Source organism: Castor canadensis, chromosome 9, assembly GCF_047511655.1.
Source record: "Castor canadensis chromosome 9, mCasCan1.hap1v2, whole genome shotgun sequence".
In the NCBI taxonomy this organism is placed as follows: domain Eukaryota; kingdom Metazoa; phylum Chordata; class Mammalia; order Rodentia; family Castoridae; genus Castor; species Castor canadensis.
In genome coordinates this window covers 111,552,160-111,575,969 of record NC_133394.1, presented here as the reverse complement: position 1 = coordinate 111,575,969, position 23,810 = coordinate 111,552,160, and the positions used below count along the sequence as shown (strand labels likewise).

Sequence of the window (23,810 nt, the reverse complement as noted above, 5' to 3'; positions counted from 1 at the left end):
ATTTGGAAATTGACAAATTATAATTTGTGGGGTACAAAGCAATACTGTGATAGACGTATACAATATGAATGATTGAATGAAGCTACTTAACATATCCAAAACTTTATTGTATCTTTTTTTTCCGCAGAGCCTTGTGCATGCTAGACAAGCACTTTACCACTTGAACTACATCTGCCAGCCCCTTTGTTTGTATTTTTTTTTTTTTAGGTTGGGTCTCCCTGACTTTACCTAGGCTGGCTTTGAACTCAAGGTTCCCTGCCTCTGCCTTCCAAGTAGTGAATAACAGAATTTCTCTCTTTTGAGGCAGAATAGTATTTGATCACACATTGTCTGTCTGTCTGTCTGTCTATCACATTTTCTTTAATCATTCATCCGTTGATGGACACTTAGGGTCTTTCATAACTTGGCTGCTAGGATTAGACTTCACTAAACATGGGCGTGTTTTTAAATCCTTTGTTATACCCAGAAGTGTGATTACTGGATCTATATCTGATTTATATTAAGAAGAAAAAAGGGAAGAAGAGTTGAGGACATTGTTCACGTCTATGTATGACTTATTCACAAAGGATCCCCGGAAAGACTGAAGAAACTGGAACCTCCGATGCCAGCCTACCTTCAAATGAAGGGATTCAGGAGCACAGAAAGACATGGGGCCCCTTTCCTAGTGCTGCAGTGCTATGGGTTAGGGGAGGTGAAAAGAGAGGGGGCAATAAACACAGGAGAATCAAAACTCAGGAGCCCCTTCAAGAATGGTATGGTCTGGGGAACTGTTGTCTTATTCTATGTCTGAAGCATAAGTCATGGTCACCTGATCAGGAACGTCGGGTTGCTAGGATTGACTCAGGAATGATGCTGACAGGAAAGGTTGCTGGCGATTGCTCAAGCTCTACCTCCCATTCCTGGTGAAGAGGCTCTTGACCCCACACCAGGCTTCTCCTTTCATACTGAACCCGAGATTCTACCTGAAGAATATTGTAAATTAAGAGCCACTTACTCTCCAGCCAGGTCTCAGGGGGCATGGTTGTTTCCTAAGATGTGCTGTGAACAGTGGCCTTTGAGAAGTTGAAAATAAAGAGGCAGATCAGTTTACTCATCTGCAATTCAAACATCCCGCAGAGTTTTATCTGGTGAGCTCCTTTTCCAAAAAGAATGGAATGAGTTCAGTTTGTGATGCTCAGGTTCTGTTTTGTACTTTCACTGAGCTGCAAAAAAACACCAAACCAAACCAAAACCAAAAAACCCTGCTTTTTAGTTCCCCCTCTTCCTCCTCCACCCTCGGCACTGGCATAACATCCTGATGCCAACATCGCAAAGCAGAGGACCCTTGGGTTCAAGGGTTGCCACTCCCTGCTTATTACATGCTTTCTGGTCAGATTGCAGTCATAGTTCCTGATAGAACCTACTTAGCTCTGATGAGCACAGGCTGTTGTGGGGATTCTGCACATTGCGCTGTTGGGAATGGTATCGAATCACAACGACAATGAAAATGTGAAGTGGAAGGTCTCAAGAAAACCTAGGGCTCTCTACACTGCTTTTTGAAAATAAGGGGGGTTGGGGCTGGACAGGTGGCTCAGTGGTAGAGCACTTGCCTAGCATGTGTGAGGCCCTGGTTCTGTGCCCAGCACCACAGGAAGGAAGAGAGGAAGAGACTCATCTTGGTATAGTAAGGGCAGTGATGTGGCAGAGTAGACTGTGGAGGGGCTGGTCAGTGTTGGGTATAGAAAAAGCTGGTTAGGTAAAGTGGGGTCAGGTTGTTGGGTCCTTGGGTGCCGCACCCAGCTAGAAATGTACTCTGTAAATAATGGGAAGTAATTGTGTGTTTTGTAGAAGGAGAGTCACTTAACACAAGCAGGATGTACTGAATTAATCTGGCAGTAATGTGTAAGGTAGGCAGAGATAGACTGAGTGTAGGTAGGACATTGCAGCAAGTCAGGAATGCATAGTTGAGAGCCTAGATTAGGGTGGTGACAGAGATAACAGGTCAAAGAGACATTGAAAGAAACAAGTATTCTTTTAAAAGACTAACTAGACACAGAGAATAATAGAGAATGAAAAAAGTGAAATGACAAGTGTTAGTTTTAGAAATAGCCATTGTCATTACACTGGCGAGGAAAAGACATGACTTGGGGGGGCTCAAGAAAGAGCAATGGAGACAGCAGGCATAGCCCATTTGTCTCTAAAGTTTAACATAGAAAAGAAGAAGAGAAATACAAAGTAGTAATAGTAGTAAACTTACAGGTTACCAAAACCTGCAGCTTGGCTGAGAAGTGGTTTCTGTGTAAAGGAATAGTAGAAAGTTCTAAGATCTGCAGGTTAGGGTGTGAAGCTCCACCTTTGAACTTGACTCCCATAGGTCGGGCATCTGAGAATGTATTTACACATGCTTTTGACTCTGGAGTTTGCACCTTGACAGCTCAGACCACTCAGTTTGCAGTAGGTGTTTTACATCTACATCTTCCCCAAGGTTTCCACAAGAAAGAGGCAGGGAAGGTGTGAGATAGAGGAGCAGGTAGACAATGGGAAGGTGTGAGGTGGAGGAGAACAACCTCTGTTCTGCTAGCACATGAAGGTCATGGGGAAAGGGAAGGAAACAATGTCTATCTTTCCCCCAGAATTTGCAATCTAATTTCATAACCAGTCAAGTCTGGCATCAGCATCTCCTGGCTCAGAGTCTAGATCATTCCTGCTGTACCCCGCTTTTGGGTTGGCCTTACAGGAGGAAAAGGAGGACAGTATCACTTTTCAGAACCTGTTGTCCACTGAGAGCCACCAAAACTGGTGTCACTGCTTCTTCTGCCAGTTGCTATTGAGAAAGGGCTGAGAAGACCCTGCTCAAAGTGACAGCACTGTATCTGCTTACAAATCCGAAGCCCTGCAGATAGAAACCTAATTCCCCCTGGCCAAACCAGCAAGCAGGACACTCATCACTCCTGGGCAGTAGCTCGGCTGTGGTCTCTGTTACAATCTGTTCTCAAATGCCAGGTCACCGGCATCAGGATTTGCAGAGGAACTCAATCCAGGAGATGTGGTCCTCACACCCAAGCTTCCTGACTGCTGGCCTGTGAACTTAAAACACAGGCTGTTAAGAAGAACTGATACCAACCCTCCTTAAACTGTTCCACGAAATAGAAAGGGAAGGAAAACTGCCAAACACATTTTATGAAGCCACTATTACACTTATCCCAAAACCAGGCAAAGACACCTCCAAAAAGGAGAACTATAGGCCAATCTCCTTAATGAACATTGACGCAAAAATCCTCAACAAAATAATGGCAAACCGAATTCAACAACACATCAAAAAGATTATTCACCACGACCAAGTAGGCTTCATCCCAGGAATGCAGGGGTGGTTCAACATACGAAAATCAATAAACGTAATAAACGACATTAACAGAAGCAAAGACAAAAACCCCTTGATAATCTCAATAGATGCAGAAAAAGCCTTTGATAAGATCCAACACCACTTCATGATAAAAGCTCTAAGAAAACTAGGAATAGAAGGAAAGTACCTCAACATTATAAAAGCTATATATGACAAATCTACAGCCAGCATTATACTTAACAGAGAAAAACTGAAACCATTCCCTCTAAAATCAGGAACCAGACAAGGATGCCCACTATCTCCACTCCTATTCAACATAGTACTGGAATTCCTAGCCAGAGCAATTAGGCAAGAAGAAGGAATAAAAGGAATACAAATAGGTAAAGAAACTGTCAAAATATCCCTATTTGCAGACGACATGATCCTATACCTTAAAGACCCAAAAAACTCTACTCAGAAGCTTCTAGACATCAATAGCTATAGTAAGGTAGCAGGATATAAAATCAACATAGAAAAATCATTAGCATTTCTATACACTAATAATGAACAAACTGAAAAAGAATACATGAAAATAATTCCATTTACAATAGCCTCAAAAAAAATCAAATACCTAGGTGTAAACCTAACAAAAGATGTGAACGACCTCTACAAGGAAAACTATACACTTCTGAAGAAAGAGATTGAGGAAGACTATAGAAAGTGGAGAGATCTCCCATGCTCATAGATTGGTAGACTCAACATAGTAAAAATGTCGATACTCCCCAAAGTAATCTACATGTTTAATGCAATTCCCATCAAAATCCCAATGCCATTCATTAAAGAGATCGAAAAAGCTACCGTGAAATTTATAAGGAAACACAGGAAGCCACGAATAGCCAAGGCAATACTCAGTCAAAAGAACAATGCTGGAGGTATCACAATACCTGACTTCAAACTATATTACAAAGCAGTAGCAATAAAAACAGCATGGTACTGGCACAAAAACAGACATGAAGACCACTGGAACAGAAAAGAGGACCCAGATATGAAGCCACAAAACTATAACCAACTTGTCTTTGACAAAGGAGCTAAAAATATGCGATGGAGAAATAGCAGCCTCTTCAACAAAAACTGCTGGGAAAACTGGTTAGCAGTCTGCAAAAAACTGAAACTAGATCCATGTATATCACCCTATACCAAGATTAACTCAAAATGGATCAAGGTTCTTAATATCAGACCACAAACTCTAAAGTTGATACAGGAAAGAGTAGGAAGTACTCTGGAATTAGTAGGTATGGGTAAGAACTTTCTCAACGAAACCCCAGCAGCACAGCAACTAAGAGATAGCATAGATAAATGGGACCTCATAAAACTAAAAAGCTTCTGTTCATCAAAAGAAATGGTCTCTAAACTGAAGAGAACACCCACAGAGTGGGAGAAAATATTTGCCAGCTACACATCAGACAAAGGACTGATAACCAGAATATATAGGGAACTTAAAAAACTAAATTCTCCCAAAACTTATGAACCAATAAAGAAATGGGCAAGTGAACTAAACAGAACTTTCTCAAAAGAAGAAATTCAAATGGCCAAAAAACACATGAAAATATGCTCACCATCTCTAGCAATAAAGGAAATGCAAATTAAAACCACACTAAGATTCCACCTCAGCCCTGTTAGAATAGCCATCATCAGCAACACCACTAACAACAGGTGTTGGCGAGGATGCAGGAAAAAGGAACCCTCTTACACTGTTGGTGGGAATGTAGACTAGTACAACCACTCTGGAAAAAAATTTGGAGGCTACTTAAAAAGCTAGACATTGATCTACCATTTGATCCAGCAATACCACTCTTGGGGATATACCCAAAAGACTGTGACACAGGTTACTCCAGAGGCACCTACACACCCATGTTTATTGCGGCACTATTCACAATAGCCAAGTTATGGAAACAACCAAGATGCCCCACCACTGACGAATGGATTAAGAAAATGTGGTATCTATACACAATGGAATTTTATGCAGCCATGAAGAAGAACGAAATGTTATCATTCGCTGGTAAATGAATGGAATTGGAGAACATCATTCTGAGTGAGGTTAGCCTGGCCCAAAAGACCAAAAATCATGTTCTCCCTCATATGTGGACATTAGATCAAGGGCAAACACAACAAGGGGATTGGAATATGAGCACATGATAAAAGCGAGAGCACACAAGGGAGGGGTGAGTATAGGTAAGACACCTAAAAAACTAGCTAGCATTTGTTGCCCTTAACGCAGAGAAACTAAAGCAGATACCTTAAAGCAACTGAGGCCAATAGGAAAAGGGGACCAGGAACTAGAGAAAAGGTGAGATCAAAAAGAATTAACCTAGAAGGTAACACACACGCACAGGAAATCAATGTGAGTCAACTCCCTGTATAGCTGTCCTTATCTCAACCAGCAAAAACCCTTGTTCCTTCCCATTATTGCTTATACTCTCTCTTCAACAAAATTAGAAATAAGGGCAAAATAGTTTCTGCTGGGTATTGAGGGGGTGAGGGGGAGCGGTAGGGGGCAGGGTGGGTGGTAAGGGAGGGGGTGGGGGCATGGGGGAGAAATGACCCAAGCCTTGTATGCACATAGGAATAATAAAATTAAAACAAAAACAAAAACAAAAACAAAAAAAACCACAGGCTGTTGACTCTTGATTCCTGTTGTCTAGACGACCCCACAGATAGCAGAGGCTGTGAAACACCCTTTCCCCAGCGGTGGAAAAGTCCACCTCTACCTACTCTAAGAACTTGATCTTTGAGTTTACAGACTCCGGGCTCTGTGAGGATGTTCTCCTTTCTCTTCCCCGGCAGTCTCCAGTGTGCAGTACCAAATGTATATCGCCTTGTTCTTGCTGATTTCATTCTCAGATTGATAAAAAGCACCCAGATATATTTATCTTTTAATTACAAAGTGTTTCAAGTATTCTGCAAAGTCTCCTCTGAGGATATGCAAAAGGAAGTGAATAGTGATCCGGCAAGGGTTCCAAAGGAAGTATGTGACAGAGACCAAGTTGCAAATTGCCCCTGGACAGTCAGTGGGCGTCCAGGAGGCGAGATTAGTCTAGTTAACCCCTTGCTACTAGTGAAAGTGTTTGACACTTCACCAGGTCTATTTTCTCTAAATAGCAAGAAATTTAAGAAAGGAAAACCAGATTTCAGACTTGAGACTTTTGGAACCATATATAGAAATACTCAAGCCTCATTCTCTTTTTTCTATTTGCCAATTTGCCCTCTTGTTCAAGTTGCTTTGCAGTAATTTGTAAAAGTTGACTTGCTTTCAGTTCTTTTGTATTTTACCCAGAAGTGGAATTGCTGGATCCCATGGGAATTTTACTTGTTTTTTTGAGAAGCCGCCATACTGTTTTCAGCAGCTGTACCATTTTACATTCCCACCTGCAGGGCACAAGAGTTCCAGTTTCCACGTCCTCACCACCATTATTTTCTGTATTTTTCACGATGGCATCCTAACGGGCACGGGGTGGTATCTCAGTGTAGTTTTGATTAGCATTTCCCTAATGGGTAGTGATGCTGCATCCTTTCCTGTGTGAATCATCATTACTTTTCTGACTTATTTGCAGAAATGTCTGTTCAAATCCTTCGCCCATTTAAAAAACTGGGTTATTCGCCTTTTGTTACTGAGTTGTGGGAGCCACACTAAAATGGTTCAAACTTAAAGTTTGCCAACACCAGATGTTGATGACGCTGTATAAACTGGAATGCTCCTACATCACTGATGAGAGGAGAAAGTAGTACAACCATTTTGGAAAAATGTCTGGCAGTTTCTTGTAAATATCCATCAACCTATAACCTAGTGTTTCCACTCCCAGGGTAAGGAATTTACCCACAAGAAATCAAAGTCCATGTTCACAAAAAGACTCATATAAGAATATAGTCCCCAACTAGAAACAACCAAATATCCATCCATAGGAGAAGATACAAAAATAATTGTGGTATTTTATACAATGGGGTATTTCTCAGTAATAAAAAAGGAAGTTATTGATATGTTCAACAGTGTAGATGAATATCAGAGCAATTTTTCTGGGTTCATCAGAGAAGCAAAAGAACACCTGCTATCTGGGCCCGTTTTATGAAGTTGAAGAGCAAATATGGCTGGTGCCATGAGGCCCTGAGTTCAAACTCCAGTACCACCAAAAAAACCCAAACCAAACCAAACCAAAAAAAAAGAGCGAATCTAATCTGTGCCATGTGAGAGTTGACTAAACGGCACAGAGAGAACTTTCAGGAGTGATGGAAGTGCTCTGTATGTTTATTTTGGTGATGGTTACACTGTTGGATCCCCTTATCAAAATGTATCAAATTGTATAATTTGAAAGCAGTACATTTCACTACATGTAAATTTTACCTCAATTTTGAAAAACTGACTTATATTTTTTATATTTTCCTGTGAGTCTGTAATTATTTCAAAATAATACATTTTTAAAAGTACACTGATTTCCATTTGTTGAAAAAAAATTTTTTTTGGCTATACTGTTATTTGAACTGTCATTGAGCTACACTTCCAACCCTTTGTGCTCTGGTTATTTTGAATATAGGGTCTCACTGTTTGCCCAACCTGGCCTGGACTATGATCCTCCTGTTTAGGCTTCCTGAAGTAGCTGGGGTGACAGGCATGTGCCACTGTGCCCAGAGGCAATGGGGTCTCATGAACTTTTTTTGCCCAGCCTGGCCTGAAACTGCCATCTTCTCTATCTCAACCATCTATGTAGCTAGGATTACAGCCTTGAGCCACCAGCACCCAGCTGTTGAAATTTCTTGAGGCCTACTTTATGGTCTGTATGTGTCTAATTCCTTCCTTCCTCCCTCCCTCCCTCCCTCCGTCCCTTCCTTCCTTTCTTCCTCCCTTCCCTCCCTCGTTTCCTTCTGTCTGACTTTTTTGGTCTTTTTCATATAGAATTTCACACTTGTTACCTGGGCTGACCTCAGACTGCAATCCTCCTACCTATGCCTCCTACATGTCTAGGATTACAGGTGTAAGCCTCTGCACCTGGCTGTGTGGCCAGTTTCTCTTTAAAAAAATTTTTTATTATTATTTTATTCTCCCTCATATGCAGACATTAGATCAAGGGCAAACACAACAAGGGGATTGGACTTTGAGCACATGATAAAAGCGAGAGCACACAAGGAAGGGGTGAGGATAGGTAAGACACCTAAAAAACTAGCTAGCATTTGTTGCCCTCAATGCAGAGAAACTAAAGCAGATACCTTAAAAGCAACTGAGGCCAATAGGAGAAGGGGACCAGGAACTAGAGAAAAGGTTAGATCAAAAAGAATTAACCTAGAAGGTAACACACATGCACAGGAAATTAATGTGAGTCAACTCCCTGTATAGCTATCCTTATCTCAACCAGCAAAAACCCTTGTTCCTTCCTATTATTGCCTATACTCTCTCTACAACAAAATTAGAAATAAGGGCAAAATAGTTTCTGCTGGGTATTGGGGGGGGGAGAGGGAAGGGGCAGAGTGGGTGGTAAGGGAGGGGGTGGGGGCAGGGGGGAGAAATGAACCAAGCCTTGTATGCACATATGAATAAGAAAACAATAAAAATTTAAAAAAATAAAATAAATTTTTATTAGCATAAATTAATTGGACAAAGGGATTTCATTGTGATATTTACATACATGCATATAAATTACTTTGATCGAATTCATTCCACCTGTATTATTATTTCTTAGCCCCCACCTTTTAACAGTTTTTAATGGGTTTCATTATGCTATTTTTATATGTACATATAATGTTCTTCTATCATATTCACCTCCTGTTATCCTCTCCTTTCCCCTTCCTTCTTCTGCTGCCACCCCCAAAGTCTTCCCTTTATAAACGTGTGTGACTAATTTCTATCAATGTCCATGTATACCTTAGAAGAATATGTGGTCATTTTTGTTGGGTAGAGAATTGCTATACAGTGACTCAGGTTGAATTTAATTGTGCTGTTCTAACGTTCTGTGAGAACACAGAGGTCTCAGTATTGTAGATGGTTTTCTTTTCGTCCCCTCAGAAGTGGGAACAGTTTATGATAAATGCTTTTAAAGCCCTAAAGTGAAACTGATGATAAACAATGGAAACTTAATATTACTTAAACCTAATTGGAAGTCTTAGCAAAACAAAACCCCAACTCTTTTACACTGAGTTTTGTCAAGGAACAGAAAACAGATTTATTTAAAAGGCTTCAAAGGCATAAAATGTTCTTGGCGTTTTGTTTTTTTCTCAACAGTTCACGAGAGCAGTGATTTCCAGGCTTTCTTAGCAATGTGCCACTTCCCCTGACGTACTTACCAGACAGTGAATTTTCCATTTTTTACAAGAAGAAAATTTTGGTGACAAATTATCCAATAACAAAAGGACTTGTGTCTACTAAGATCGGTAAGTCGCCTGTGTAGAGGGTGGGGTGGGAAGTCACTTATAGAGAAAGTACAAAGAATATTTCCTTTCTTGTGAGTGGGATTTTGTAAGTAGATGATATATATTCACTAAATATCAAGTTAAGTGATCCTTGTCACTGAGCATCTTCTAGTTTTAGATTTCATCCCTAGCCCTTCTGCTCAGCAGCTGAGTAAACTTGGACAGGTCACTTATTTTCACTGAGCCCCAGTTCTTTTGTTTATAAAAGAAAATTTCATAAGAAAAGACTTTGTAAGTGAGAGGGATATGTAATCTAAAAATATTATCATTGTTTATTGTTTTGTTGATATCACAAAATTCCATGGAATAGTTAGTGGCTTTTTGTCTTATGGTGATGGGGCTCATAGAGCTTGGTACTGAGTTTCAGTACTCAGTGCTTATCTTCTGAGTGCTGGAAAAGGAGGCTTTCCCACCTGCCTCCCTGCTTCCATCCTCCTGGCTGTTTATGGAAGTTGTATGAAGGATGGAAGTTAAATGGAAGATCAAAGGAAATAACAGCTGAGGGTATTTATTTATATGGTGAGCATTGTATTAAGTGTTTGAACACATGACTTTACTTAGTCCTCACATCAACTTTTGTAAGGGGGCCACTATGACTACCATGACTTTTCTCCTCAGCTTGACCCCTTGGGGAGCTACTTAAAAGAAAAGACCAATCACTTTTTTTCTTTTTTTGGTGGTACTGGGGTTTGTATTCAGAGCCTCACACTTGCTAGGCAGGTGCTCTACCACTTGAGCCACTCTACCAGCCCACAAGCAGCCACTCTTGTTTATTTAAAGTTGAGAGGTTTTATTGCATGGTGGGAATTTGAAGTTTTAAATTGTTTGTAATTTTTTCAGTGTACGTCTATAGCCTCGTAATAAGGCAGTTGTTTAAAAATAAATGACGGATTTTTAAAAATTCCTTTTGAGCACGTGCAGTGAGCTAAATATTGTTTTAGAAGCTTGTTCTCATCAGTAACCTGCCCTCATGGAGCATTTGTCTTAGCATGGAGGGAGATGCCATAAATTATGCACATAATAGGTGTGTTTCTAGGATACTAGAGTCTAGTGAGGACATGGAAAAATGAGTGAGGAGCAGGGTAAGGGGGCAGGGAGTATGAAGGGGGGCAAATGATCCAAATTGCAGTGTTTGGGTTTCTAGCGGAGGGTTCACAGAGGAAGACAGGAAGTCAGAAATTGCCCTGGGCACTTTCCAGGCAGAGGAAGCAGCTGATGTGAAGGCCCTGAGGAGGGGACGAAGCTGGAGTTCCAGGCACAGCCAAGAGCCAATGTGCTGGAACAGACTGAGTGGGAAGGAGGGTGGTGGGAGGTGAGTTTGGAGAGAGACAGTGTCTGGTACAGAGGAAATAATGACATTTCTGTAGTTTAGACACTGTCTTAGTCCAGTTTCTGCTTCTATAACAGAGTACCTGAGACTGAGTAACATAAAGAAGAGGTGTATTTGGCTCATGGTTCTGGAGGCTGGGAAATCCAAGGGCATGGGACTTTGGTATCCTTCGTGGCATGTCATCCAATGGCAGAAGGAGGTAGGGCCATAGAGGGGAAGAGTGAAAAGCAAGAAAGGGCCAAACTCACTGTGACAACACACCCACTCTTGTGGTAACTAATCTAATGCCACGATGAAGACCCTAATGCATTCTTGAGGCAAGAGCCTTCATAACCAGTCACCTCTCTCTAGGCCCCACCTCCCAACACTGCTGCATTCAGGATTAAATTTCCAACAGGTGAACTTGGGGGATGCATTTAAACCATAGCAGGTACATAGAAAAATTTCCTTCTTTTCTTCTTATCTATTTGCTTCATTCTAAGTGTTTTTCCCTGCAGTTAAAATACCCACATGATAAATAAATTAGACTTCCATTGCCTTAGGTTCCTAGGATTTCCATAACAAGGTACCAGATACTGGGTGACTTAAAACAACAAAGTTACTGTTTCAGAGTTCTGTAGGCTAGAAATTCAAAATCAAGTTAGGGCCACACTCCCTTCTCAGACTTGTAGGGCAAACCTCTCCTCACCTTTTCATTGCCTCTGGTGATTCTTGACAATCCTTGCTGTCCCTCAGCTTGCAGCTGCATCATTCCAGTCTCTGCTTTTGTTGTCACATGGCACACCTGTTGTGCATCTGTGTCTACAGATGGTCGTCTTCCTTTTCCTTGTAAATACACCAGACATACTGGATTAAGAGCCCACCCACTCCAGTATGACCTAAACTAAGTACATCTGCAATGACCCTGTTTTCAAACAGGGTGACTTTCTGTGGTATAGGGGTCAGAACCTCAACTTTTCTTTTGGGGAGGGGTCACAATTCAACCCATCACAAACCACCTTAAATAATAAACAGTAAATCTCACTGCTTCCATTTTACGAGGGAGGAACCAACTCAAAAAGCTCAAATGACTTGCAGAAAGAGTCAGTAATCAAAAGAGCCAGATGGTGATTTCACTGTGCTGATGATGGTAAGATGGAGGTGACAGGGACCTACGCTGGCCCACAGCAGGACTTACATGCATACAGCATTGTAGTCCAATGTTGTGAAACCCAAAACAGCTCAAAATTGATGCTTCACTTCTGTGAAATGGGTGCCCCAGCCATTATAACCCACTCCCCACTTGGCATTCCATCTCGTAGTGTCACAAACACAGAAACAGATGCTTTTCCCTCTTTCAAGACTTTTTTCCAGGAAATAACACTGCAATTTCTGTGGCATAAATTTTCTGTGGAAAATTTATGACAGTAACACATGTTTTTTTTTCTCACACAACAAAGGAAAAATTATATATGCACATGCATATATTTATGGATACACACATGCGCGTTGCTCTCTGAGTGGGTTGGCTAATTACAATAGAATTAGGGGATTTTGGAAAGCATTTAATATATTTTGGGTTTCATTGTGTTTAAAAATGCCACCAAAACATGAAGCTTGTCTGGCCATTTGTGAGTGTGACTCAACGCTAGAACAATACTGTAGGCATACTCTTGAGGAATGCACCTGAAAACTGGAGGGTTATCCCAAAACAGAACTCAACACTTTTCTGTGCCTGTGAGAGCACACAGTGAAGAGTGACATCTCTGGGCTGGGCTGAATGTAGATGAAGCCACCACAGGCAATCATGCTAGGAGTGTGTAAATCTTGGTCCAGGAACACAGATGATGAAAGCTGCAGTGTTCAGTCTGGGAGGTGAGACAGAGCCATGGCAGGGGGAAAACAGAAGGTCAAAACAGAAAGTGGAGATACACTGAGAGGCAGAGAGCAGAGAGCGAGGCAAGTGGAGGATGCAGGAGCCTTTGGGTGAGGGTGTGATGGGCCTGTTTGTCTTCAGCTGGCTGCACCATGTGGGATGGAAGGGAATGCACTGGGTGACACCAGGCAGCTCCCACCAGCCTTCCCCAAGTGTGGATTTGGCCATCTCTCTGGTGGCCTCATGTTGTAGTTGCCTTCCAAGGTGCTTCCTTGTTCGCTTCTGTTCTGAATGTGTTTTTAGCCTCTCTAAGCTTCTGGGCTACTCCCTGTTTCTCCGTCCCCTGGCAACCATCAATCTGCCTTGTGTCTCTTTGGATTTACTTAGTCTAGGTATTTCATACAAGTAGAACCATGTCATATGTGACCTTGTGTCTGGTAAAACACTTAATTTTAATTATAAATCACTCACCGTTTTTTCAATATTCTCTTATCATTATGTGGGAAAGTTGGGGTGCCATAGGTAGGATCCCATCTTTCTTATTGGATTCTCCAAGAAGAAAACCCCTTTAGGAACACCTGCTTCCCTTTAATTACTTCATATGACAAAATTAAACTCTCTTTTTTTTTGAGGTGCTGGGGTTTGAATTCAGGGGCTCCCTCTTGCTAGTCAAGCACTCTACTACTTGAATCACCCCACCAGCCCTTAAATTTATTTTTATTATTTTTTTGGTGGTATGAGATTTGAACTCAGGGCCTCACACTTGCTTGGCAGGGCTGCACCACTTGAGCCACGCCTTCCCCACCCCCCAGCCACCATTTGGAATTAGGTTACTTAATCTGCAACGATGCAGAGAATTTGACTTTAACTTATTTCTCTTCCACCATGGAGCTTAATCCTCACGAGCCCTTTTGCCCCCCACTCCCCAGCTCCTGTATTGTTCTAGTGGTCTGAGCTTCCAGTTTATTCCACCATCCAGATGAACCTGTAATTGATATTTTGGCATCAGGATAGCTAGAGATTATATTGCTGGCGTAAGCAACAAAGCTTAGTCTCTCCTGAGGGAGTTAGATGACACCAGCTGTTGAAGATGAAAATTTGAGGAATACTTTACACTGTCATCTCTGGGGGCCAATGCCAGTCCCTCCTCCCTTTGCTCCTTGGGAGAACAGCAGCCGCTCAAAAAGGGTCTGGGAGGCAGACAACAGAGGCTTGAAATATGAGTCCTACCCCCATCTGCCCGACGTAACATAAGACAGTGGCACAGATGAAGCTGGCAGAGAGGTGGGAAACCTGATGTCCAACAAGGCTCTGAGGGGACCAAAATTCTCATCAAATCCTTTTGCGGTAGCAAAACAGCCTGCTGGTCTCATACTGCAGAACCAAAGAATTGGGTTGGGGTAGGGCTGGGAGCTCATTGAGGCCCCCTTGTTCTCTTTTCTGTAGGCCCCCTGGGATGGGAGTGCTGTTAGCATGTGCCATGGGACCACAGTTAAATAAAGAGGGATATTGTCTTGTCTCCCCCAGAGTGTGGTTGTTATGTACTGTATTGTGCACGAATCTTCTGCTTTCTGCTCCAAAAGGTCACCTCCAGGAGACTTAAAACACCACCTTGAGAATAACTAATGACTTTGACAACAAACAGCAGAGTTGTGGGCATGGGGTGGCATTTGGTAATTCCCCTCCCTCTCCCTCCTCACTGCCTCCTTCCTGCATCTCTCCCTCTTTCTATTAGCCTGCATGGAACTTCTGTGTAGCAGACATTGTGCTAAGGCCATGGAGCTGAAATAAGACCCTGCCATCCAAGGGTCCATGGTCACCCCCTCCTTCCTGCATCTCTGCTACAGCACGTTCTGCCATTGCAGAGACCTATGGGTTGCTGTGTGCTTGTCTGTCTCCAGCAGGAGGAGGCAGCCTCTGAAGGCCAGAGTCCTTCCTGCCCTTTCAACCTTTGGGTCCAGCATGGTGCTCGCACATACTCAGGGCATTGCCGTATGAACTGAATGTCACCGAATTGAGCTCAGATATGTAAGCAGATAACCGGATGGAATGTGATTAGTGATATTTGAGATAGTTTTGCACAGAGTGCTTGGGGTGGGAGTACAGAGGGCAAAGTAAACAACTGCCCCAGGGAGCCAAAAGCTTTCCAGAGGTGCCACCTGAGCCCTCCTGAAACAGGAGAAGCTGTTTGCCGGAGGAACAGGGGAAGCCCTACTCTCCAGAGGTCACACTGTGTGAACTTGCTTCTTGGGAGGGGACACTTTGATCCTCTAAATTTTACCCTTCCTTTCCTGAGTATTACTTTAGAAAATAACTCCTTGCTTTGTCAGCAGTTCTGGCTTAAGCCCAGGGACGGTGGAGACATCTCTTCCAGAAAATGATAGCCTCAGTTCTTCCAGGGGCCAAAGCTGAGGGCCCGGGGCGGGGGGTGGGTGGGTGGGTAACATTTTCTTTATTAAAATAAATAAATAAAATATTTTTTCTTTTCTAAATTGGCTCAAGTACAGCCAAGATTTCACTCCCACCATCCTTACACCATTTGAACAAACAGGCGGAATGCCTCCCACGGAAAAGGCACTGCTCTGGACTCTCAAAGAACAGACAGTAAGATAGTTTCTGCTCCCAAGGAGACCAAAACTGTCACCAAACACAGAAAGCTAATATTAGGAGGAACATGGTTCTCCTCTACCATTCACTATCAGAGCAAAAATCTTTTATCTGCATGTACCCAGAATTAGCATTAAGCTCTTCAAAATAAATAACTCCAATTCTGAACTGAAATTTGGAGGTCTAGGAGGTACCCAGAAAAGGAAAAGAAAACATTACAACATTACTGGGCATGTTTTTAAAAAGCCTCAGAAAGTCCATTCCTTTCAGAAAAATACCATCAAAGGAAGCATTTAAATTAGAACTTGAGTTTTATGTGAAGAATTTTGTCTTATATTCTTACATATTTCTTAAAGGACTAGCGCTATCATTTTAGTTTCATTTATTTGTGATAAACATTGGCATTTTGCTAGACCTGGAGCCCCAGTGGATAATTCTGATGATCACTTAGATGAGGATGGGGTTTAGGAAGGTTTGACAGGATCTCCCCACCTGGGACCAACCCAGGGTCTTACGTGGGTAGTGCTTGACACCTGCAGGTTGCTCCCCTGATCCTCCCACTTCGGGGTGTCCTATTCATATGTCATGAGCAGGGGGAAAAGACCCTATAAACATTGTTCTAGAATGAAGGAAGATATTTAATGTCATATAAGTGGAATGAGAAGACTTTTTCCTACATAATATAGCAATGAATCATCTTTGAAATTCCAACTGACATTAAAGGGGCATAGCATACGACTGATTAATTACTATCAGCCTCCCTTCACCTACACAGACAATGCTGTGGGTTCCTCCAGGAAAGGGACAGTGTAGGATTGATCTCAGGAGCCCAGTATGGCACGCAACTTGGCATATCGCCATGATGCTTGCTGAGCATCAGCAAGATGATGGCAGAGTTGGTCCCTTCCTGCACATCACAGCACTGATTCATCCATTTTAAAGTAACTGCCAGAAGAAAGGGTGTATGAGAAAAGAGAGATTAAAATTATGATGTGAGGTAGACTATTGGGAATTTCAAAGGGCACATCTAGAGATTGTCTTCATCCCAAACCGTTCATTTCACTATAGCATCTCATTTCCCCTAAAAATGTGCCTTATGAGTAGAGAAGAACATGAGTATTTGGAGATTCAGTTGTTGATATTAAGTTAGGAGAATCCTTCTTCAACAAAATCGCCAGTTGCTACCTGTCGTATGCCCAGTGTCCTACATAAAATCTCAGGTACTTACTCTCAGGCAGTCAAATTGGTACACATTAAATCGAAGGTGCTTACAGAAAATAAATAAACATAGGTTTATTTAAACCTATAAAACATAGGTTTATGTTTTATTTAGAAAATTGGGACAAAAGGGTTTAGGGATTTTTTTTTTTAATATTCCTATACTGGAACATCCTCTATCCTTCCTCTATTCAGAATGTAAATTTGTTAAGGATAAGCTGTGACTTCTGCCTCTTTTTCTGTCCCATTTGGATAGTTTGTTATTGTGGATTCCATGAGCACTCAGTAAGTAGTTGATAACTTGGACTAAGTGGACAAATATATCAAAACAAATACCATAAAAGTCAGTATGGATAGGCATAAAATTATTAGAAATGTTCTCTAATGCAGTAAATTGTGATGGTATTTTTTCCACCTCTATTCCATGAATAGACGGGTAAAAGACAAAGATTAGATTGTAGAAGGCAAAATCACAGGCCACATTTGCAGTGTACAGCGGCAATAGATTCTACAAAAAAGAGGTGTAACAAACTTCAGACCAATTCAACAAAGGGTATTTGTAACAAACTTCAGACCAATTCAACAAAGGGTATTTGTAAGTCAAGCACAGGAAATGCACAAGCAATATTGTACCATCCACGGCAATATGACCATGGTGACAAAGGAAAAAGGAGAGGAGCCTCAGAACATCCATTCTTCGGTGATGGTAGGATTTGTAAGGTTAGCGGGCACAGAATAATTCAGCTAAGGAGGCATCTGAGAGATACAGAAAGCAAATCAAAATTCAGCATGGACCCATTAATACCATTGCTTGCTTCAAAGGTGAGCAAAATAAGATTAACACCATAGTGCTGTGGTCTGAATGTTTGTTTCCTCTGTTAAGATCCTGACCCCCAAAGGAATGCTATTAGGTGGTGAGACCTTTGGGAGATGATTAGGTCATAAGAGCAAAGCCCTCACTTATGGGATTAATCATTATAAAACATGCCCAGAGACCTAGCCAGTCCCTTCCACCATGGGAAGACACAGCTACAAGATGACACTAATGAACCAGAAACTAGGCCTTCATCCATGGCCACGTCTACTGCAGCTTTGATCGTAGACCTCCTCCCTTCCAGATCTGTGAGCAGTAAGTTTCTGTTGTTTATAAGCTATGGTTTGAAGTTTTTTTATTTTGCTTTGGTCTTGCAGTACTGGGGTTTGAACTCAGGGTCTTATACTTGCTAGGCAGTTGCTCTACCACATGAGCTAGGCCCCCCAGCCCCAGTCTGTGGCATTTTGTTGTAGCAGCCTGTGTGGACTGAGACACATGGGAAATACAGTTCTTTGAAAGTGAATTGGCCCTCTGTCCTGGTTTAAACGTCTGGGATTTATTTGACCGATTTCAAATGGAGAGCTGACATTCATGCTGAGGCCGTGTTGTCATAGCAGTAAGTTCAGCAGCATTAGGATGGAGGTAATGGGTTTAGGACATTTTAATGGAAGAGACTTTCTTGTAAACCTGATTAAAAAATATTGAAAATGTATTCAGTTTGATGTTTTCTGTTTTAGATTTTTTTGTGGATGATGTAAGTGTTTTAAAAGAATAGAACAGGTCTAGAAAAACTATTTTGAGTATAAAGAAATAATGCATTCTGTGATGGTCAAGCATTCTTCCAGAATATGGGAGTTTGAGGGTATAAGAGGGGAGGGTAATCAAATCCTGGCCATAAATATGTAGGGAGGTATTCACAAGAGCCCCATCTAAGAAACAACTGATGAAAACTACAGAAATCCCAAAGATCAGCAGCTTAAAGTTTATGGAAGTGCAGAGACACAAAGGCTTAAAAAATGTAGTTGGTACCAGAAAAGGTTTAAGAGAGGTTAGAAAATATGATATTCTGGTATTAAGACAATGTAGGTCATCACTTATACAAAGTAGGAAGATGGGAGGAGCCTATATGAGCATGAGCTAGAAAAGCACACAGAATTTAATTTTCTAAAGAAACAGAGTTCAAAATAGAAACATGTTGTAAGTGGCAATACAGGAGAATAAAAATGAACCGAATTAGTCTGCTTTTTTCTTTTGTGGTAGTGGGGTATATTAGTCTGTTTTCTGTTACTATAATAAAATTCTTGAAGCTAAGTACTTTATAAAGAAAAAAGGTTTATTTAGCTCACAATTTTGAAGGTTCAATGTCATGGGGCTGACTTTTGCTCTGCTCTGGCCAGTGCCTTCTTGGCTGTGTCATATCATGGCAGAAGGAATCATGACTGAAGTATGTGTGAGAGAGAGATCACATGGTGAGACAAGAAGGCAGAGAGGAGTCAACTCACTGTGTCTAGCAGGGTCCCAAGAGAGCCACTATAATCCTTCCCAAGAGCAGTTATCCTGTTGCTCCAGTCACTTCCTACTGGGTTCCACCTGTTAAAGGTTCCATCGGTTTTACCACCACAGAGGAGGCCAAGCTTTGAACACATGAATCTTTCAGGGACACTCAAACAATAGCCATTTTTTCCTTATTAACCACATGTGTAAGGATGAATATCTGCAAAGAATTTTGAGTTACTGGGAAAATAATCCAGGGGCAATGGCAAATGTTACTTCATATTATCTTGGTTTTTGTAAACCTGTTCATTTATCCCGTAAGTACTATGACAAGTTACACTGTAATAAGAAAATACGAATATTTGGGTATTCGAGATCATTTTGAAACAAAATATTTGAGATGTGAGGGGGTTGTGAATTTGACAGGATATATTTTTCTTACCCATAATTTGGGAGTGAAGTGGTTTCATTCAGTATAAACAGTGATTCTGCTAAGAATAGAAGGAAAGTGGCCCTGAGCTGTCCTCCCTTTCCTTTTCAGGTGTGAGGAACGTGGTCGGTTTCTCCCTGGGGACAAGGGGCAGTGATTTGATGGAGACTAATCCAGTTTTTTATAGGCTGTGATGGGCAATAAGAATTTCAGTGTTATTACACTTATCGCTTTGCCTCCTCCCTCGTGACTTTCTTACATACTCTATACGTCAGCATGGTGACAGGTGACATGCTTGCTTTCACTGAGGTGGAGACGGGGCCCCTTCCCCCTCATTCCCGTAAGTATCGTGCTCATAGATTTGCATGCTGTACTTTTTATTTCAGTAACATATAAAAAATCATGGCCTCAGAAGAAATTAAGCTTGCAAAGAATGTCCACAGCGAGACTGCGGGTGCAGAAGCTTCAGGTATGATACCAAGCGGCTGCTCAGAGCTATCTTTTTCCGGTTGTTTTTAGCATACAAAAATACCTGGATGGACCTATTGCTGACTTGTGCAAGAACCTCATTTACCCAGGACAGGCAGAGCACCCACACATAAGCAAAGCCATACCAGGCAGCTAAAAGAGGTGCCAGTCATCTGGACACCCAGCGCCTGGGGGAGCCCTTTGGTCTCCCTCAGCTCTTGGTGACTCTCTCTTTACATATAATCTTATCATCCTTGATTATCTAACTTCCCATCTCATAAGCACAAGAAGCAATAAAATCAGAAAGGCAAAGCAACTGTAAGATGAGACACACCAGCCTAATGAGAAGTGAGAGGTGACTAATGAGAAGAGAGAGTGTCAAAGAGACAGAAAGGTCTTTTGAAATAGGTGTGGTGTTTGAAGGCAGAAAGGGTTATTGGGAGGACAGGCTGTCCTGTGTATTTCAGTTTCTTCCCAAGGAATCATTTGACTGTATCTAAATAGTACAAGCCCTGGGACTTCTAATATAGAGAAAATTTCATTCAAAACCCTTTAGTTTTTTAAAGCTTTTTCTTTAAAAACAACAACAACAAAAAACAGGGTCTTACTGTGTGACCCAGGCTGGCCTTGAACTTGGGATCCTTCTGCTTCAGCCTCCCAAGTGCTAAGATTACAGACATGCAGCACCATACCCAGCAATATACTGGGTATGATACTGATAGTGACAACATTTAGTTAACTTCATTCTTCATTAATACCAGACAAGTAAGAATTACATGTATATTGCATTATAGGCCCTAAAACACATGTTTTTTTTTTAAGTAGTGATCAGAACACTGTGACTTTAATTTCTGATTTCAGCCCCCGCCCCCACCACACACACACACAATATTCTTCCCAGTGACTTAAAGGGAAGTATCAATGATTGAATTTACACCGCCTTTCTTGGCAGGGACAAAAAAGAGACTTGTGTAACAGGTCCTTCTGGCTAGTTAATTTTCCATGTGTGACATATAGGTCCCTTGTTTTAATTTACTGACAGTAGACTTTGTGTCTTCTGGGAGAGGGGAATAGTGAGTGGAAAATGACTTATTTGGATGTCACACACTTTTCTCTTGAGGAGAATGGGTATCAGAATCAAAATGAGGAGAGCCAGGGAAGATATCCTGCACTCCACTCACGTCAACTTCCCTTCCCTCTCCTCTGTCACAGACACACCCTCCTGCCAGTGGCTGGCTTTACAGTGTGTTTGTAAAAGCCAGGCCCCACTGTAATTTTCTGTGACTCAGACAATGAAACTTTCACCATATCCCTCAGGAGGTTACAAAGTCTATCAGCCTTCCTCATTTCCCTGTTGTATAGGGTGCCTTTTTAAAAAAAAACTACTTTATTTTTCTTGACTGTATAGCTCCCTTGTTTACACATTTCTTATGTTATTAGACATCGCAGATTTACTTCGCTGTGTGATTCATCTGCACAGTTTAGTTCCCTGTGGGTTTTGCTTTTTGTTTTGTTTGCAGTACTGGGGATTGAACTAAGGGCCTCTGCACTTGCTAGGCAAAAAGCAGCCTTCCTCTTGAGTGACTCCTCCAGCCCTTTTGTTTGTATTTTGTTTTTGAGTTAGGCTTTCATTAACTTTGTCCTGGCTGGCCTCAATCTTGAGATCCTTCTGCCTCTCCTTCGAGAATAGCTGGGGTAACAAGTGTGGGCCACCATGCCTGGCTATAATTTGTTATTTGGAGACATAAAGGAGTGCTTTTCTCAAATAGTTCTTATTTGAATCCCAAATAAACTAGATTATAAATGCAATCTAGACATGGTGGTGCACACTTGTAATCACAGCTGCTGGAGGCTGAATCAGGAGGAAGCCTTGAGCTAGGAGACTGAGGGCAGCTTGGACAAGAGTGAGAGGATATCTAAATATAAGTATATTGGCATTGCATGTGTGCATATATATGTATATATAATGGTAGTATTCCTGCCATAGAGCTCAAGCTCTCATGTCTTTTAGACATGAGAAATTGTGCAACCCGTGAACACGAATCTCAAAAAGAAAAGAGGAGGACACCCTCTCCTGAGGGAGTTTTGTCATCACAGGTCTGTGACGTTAGATATTGACTCTAGCACTTACCCAGACCCGAAGTGATCTCATTCCAGCCATCCATAACACACAAGGTCTTTCTGCCCATGTCACCTGGATGGAGTAGGGACAGCGTGTAGTATGGAAATGAGAGGAAACATAGGGAGAAAGTAGGAAGTCTGCCCTGACCCGCTTCGTACCTGTGGGGCATAGACTTCCCAAGGAGGTCCCTGTTCTGTATTTGTGAGGTTGCTTTTTGTTTTTTGTGATTTTAATCACCCACTGTATTCTAGGTGCTGTGCTCCAGATCGCAAGTGTGTATTGTTTTTCTTAGAGCTGTGGCCATGTCCCTTTAGTGTCCAGAGGATGCAAAAAGAAAGTTTGTTCCTTCTTCATGCTCATTTTGCTCTTTAAGTTGAAGGGAAAGATAAATGACGTAGGAAAATAATGTATTTTTTGCCTGTCTGTAATCCCAGCTAAGGGGGCTGGAGAATGCAAGTTTGGGGCCAGTCTAGGCACCATAGCAAGACCCTGTCTCAAAAATAAATAAATAAATGAAAAATTAAAAAAAGGAAAAAATAATATATTTTAAAGTGACACCATGAGACCAAAGTAGGCCGGGTGTGGCTGGTCACAGTAACTCATGCCTGTAATCCCAGCTGTTTGGAAGGTAAAGCTCAGAAGGCTCTTGATCAAAGGCCAGCCCAGGCAAAAAGTTCCTGAGACCTCCATCTCAACCAACAAGTGAGGTGTGGTGGTGAATACCTGTGGTCCCAGTATTCAGGAAGCATAGATAGCAGGATCATGGTCCAGATGACCCAGGGAAAAACTAAGAGACCCCATCTGAAAAAAAACTAAAAGCAAAACAGGATTGGGACCACGTCTCAAGTGGTAGAGTGCCTGCTTAGCAAGTGTGCCGACCTGAACTCAAACCCTAGTACTGCAAAATACAGAAAGAGAGAGAGAGAGAGACAGAGAGGAGAGAGAGAGAGAGACCAAAATATTAACCTTGGGTGCTAGCACTTGCTTTGGTGGTGCAGCCGGGGATGGTTTAGGATTGAGTAGGAAGCTCCCTCCAGTCTTCAGCCACCAGGAGGACTGAACTACACAGCAACCAGCCTCCTGACCAAGCTGGAGCCTGACAGTACTGTCAAGGGTGGCCAATTGCACTTGGAGGAAGTACTGGGGTTTTGTGGCCAGTGTGTGTCAAGCCAGCCTCTGGCTCCAAGTTGCAAACCATTGGTCATCAGGATATTTGCATTCTAATGGCATCTTTTTCATTCTTTGAGCAGTAACTTAATTTAGGTAGAAGAAAAGACTTGGTTCCAGAGAACCTAACATTTGCTTATGCCTTTCCTTAGTTTGAAGTCTCAGCAGTATAGTGATTCATGCCTCACTCTCTAAGAACTTCCCAAAACACACAAACAGAACAAACAGCAACAGCAGGTGTCCTTCTAGAAGGTCCCCCAAGTTTCCAAGGACTTCCTCAGGAAGTGCATTTAAACTTCTGGCTTCTGAGATTCCCCTTGTGAGGGTGGTGTCTCTTTCCATGTATAGACTACCATAACACAAGAAATCTTTTGTTCCCATTTATTTTTGGGGGATAAAAATGCATTTTATGTATTTTTCTATTTCTTTTCAAAGAGTAGAAACTTAAAAGTCTATTTTTACCAAACTCATTACAATGAAATGATTTCACTTTTATCTTGGACGTTCCTCTGGCTTCTCTATTGCCAACCTAAATGCAACATCTGTTCCAA

The 23,810-nt window shown here is 41.8% G+C and overlaps 1 protein-coding gene across 4 annotated transcripts in view; it reads left to right on the top strand.

The window, feature by feature from the left end:
• The window catches only part of Cracd (capping protein inhibiting regulator of actin dynamics), a 230,980-nt gene that overhangs the window by 97,463 nt on the left and 109,707 nt on the right, over positions 1-23,810 (top strand). For 2 of the 4 annotated variants that reach the window (XM_074042190.1, XM_074042192.1), the window contains exons 2-3: positions 9,567-9,715; positions 19,889-19,971. In XM_074042190.1, the coding sequence (XP_073898291.1) occupies positions 19,905-19,971 (67 nt within the window). In that variant the 5' untranslated portion in view covers positions 9,567-9,715; positions 19,889-19,904. The remainder of the gene's footprint in view (positions 1-9,566; positions 9,716-19,888; positions 19,972-23,810) is intronic. The other 2 variants (XM_074042194.1, XM_074042193.1) reach the window with 1 other exon arrangement.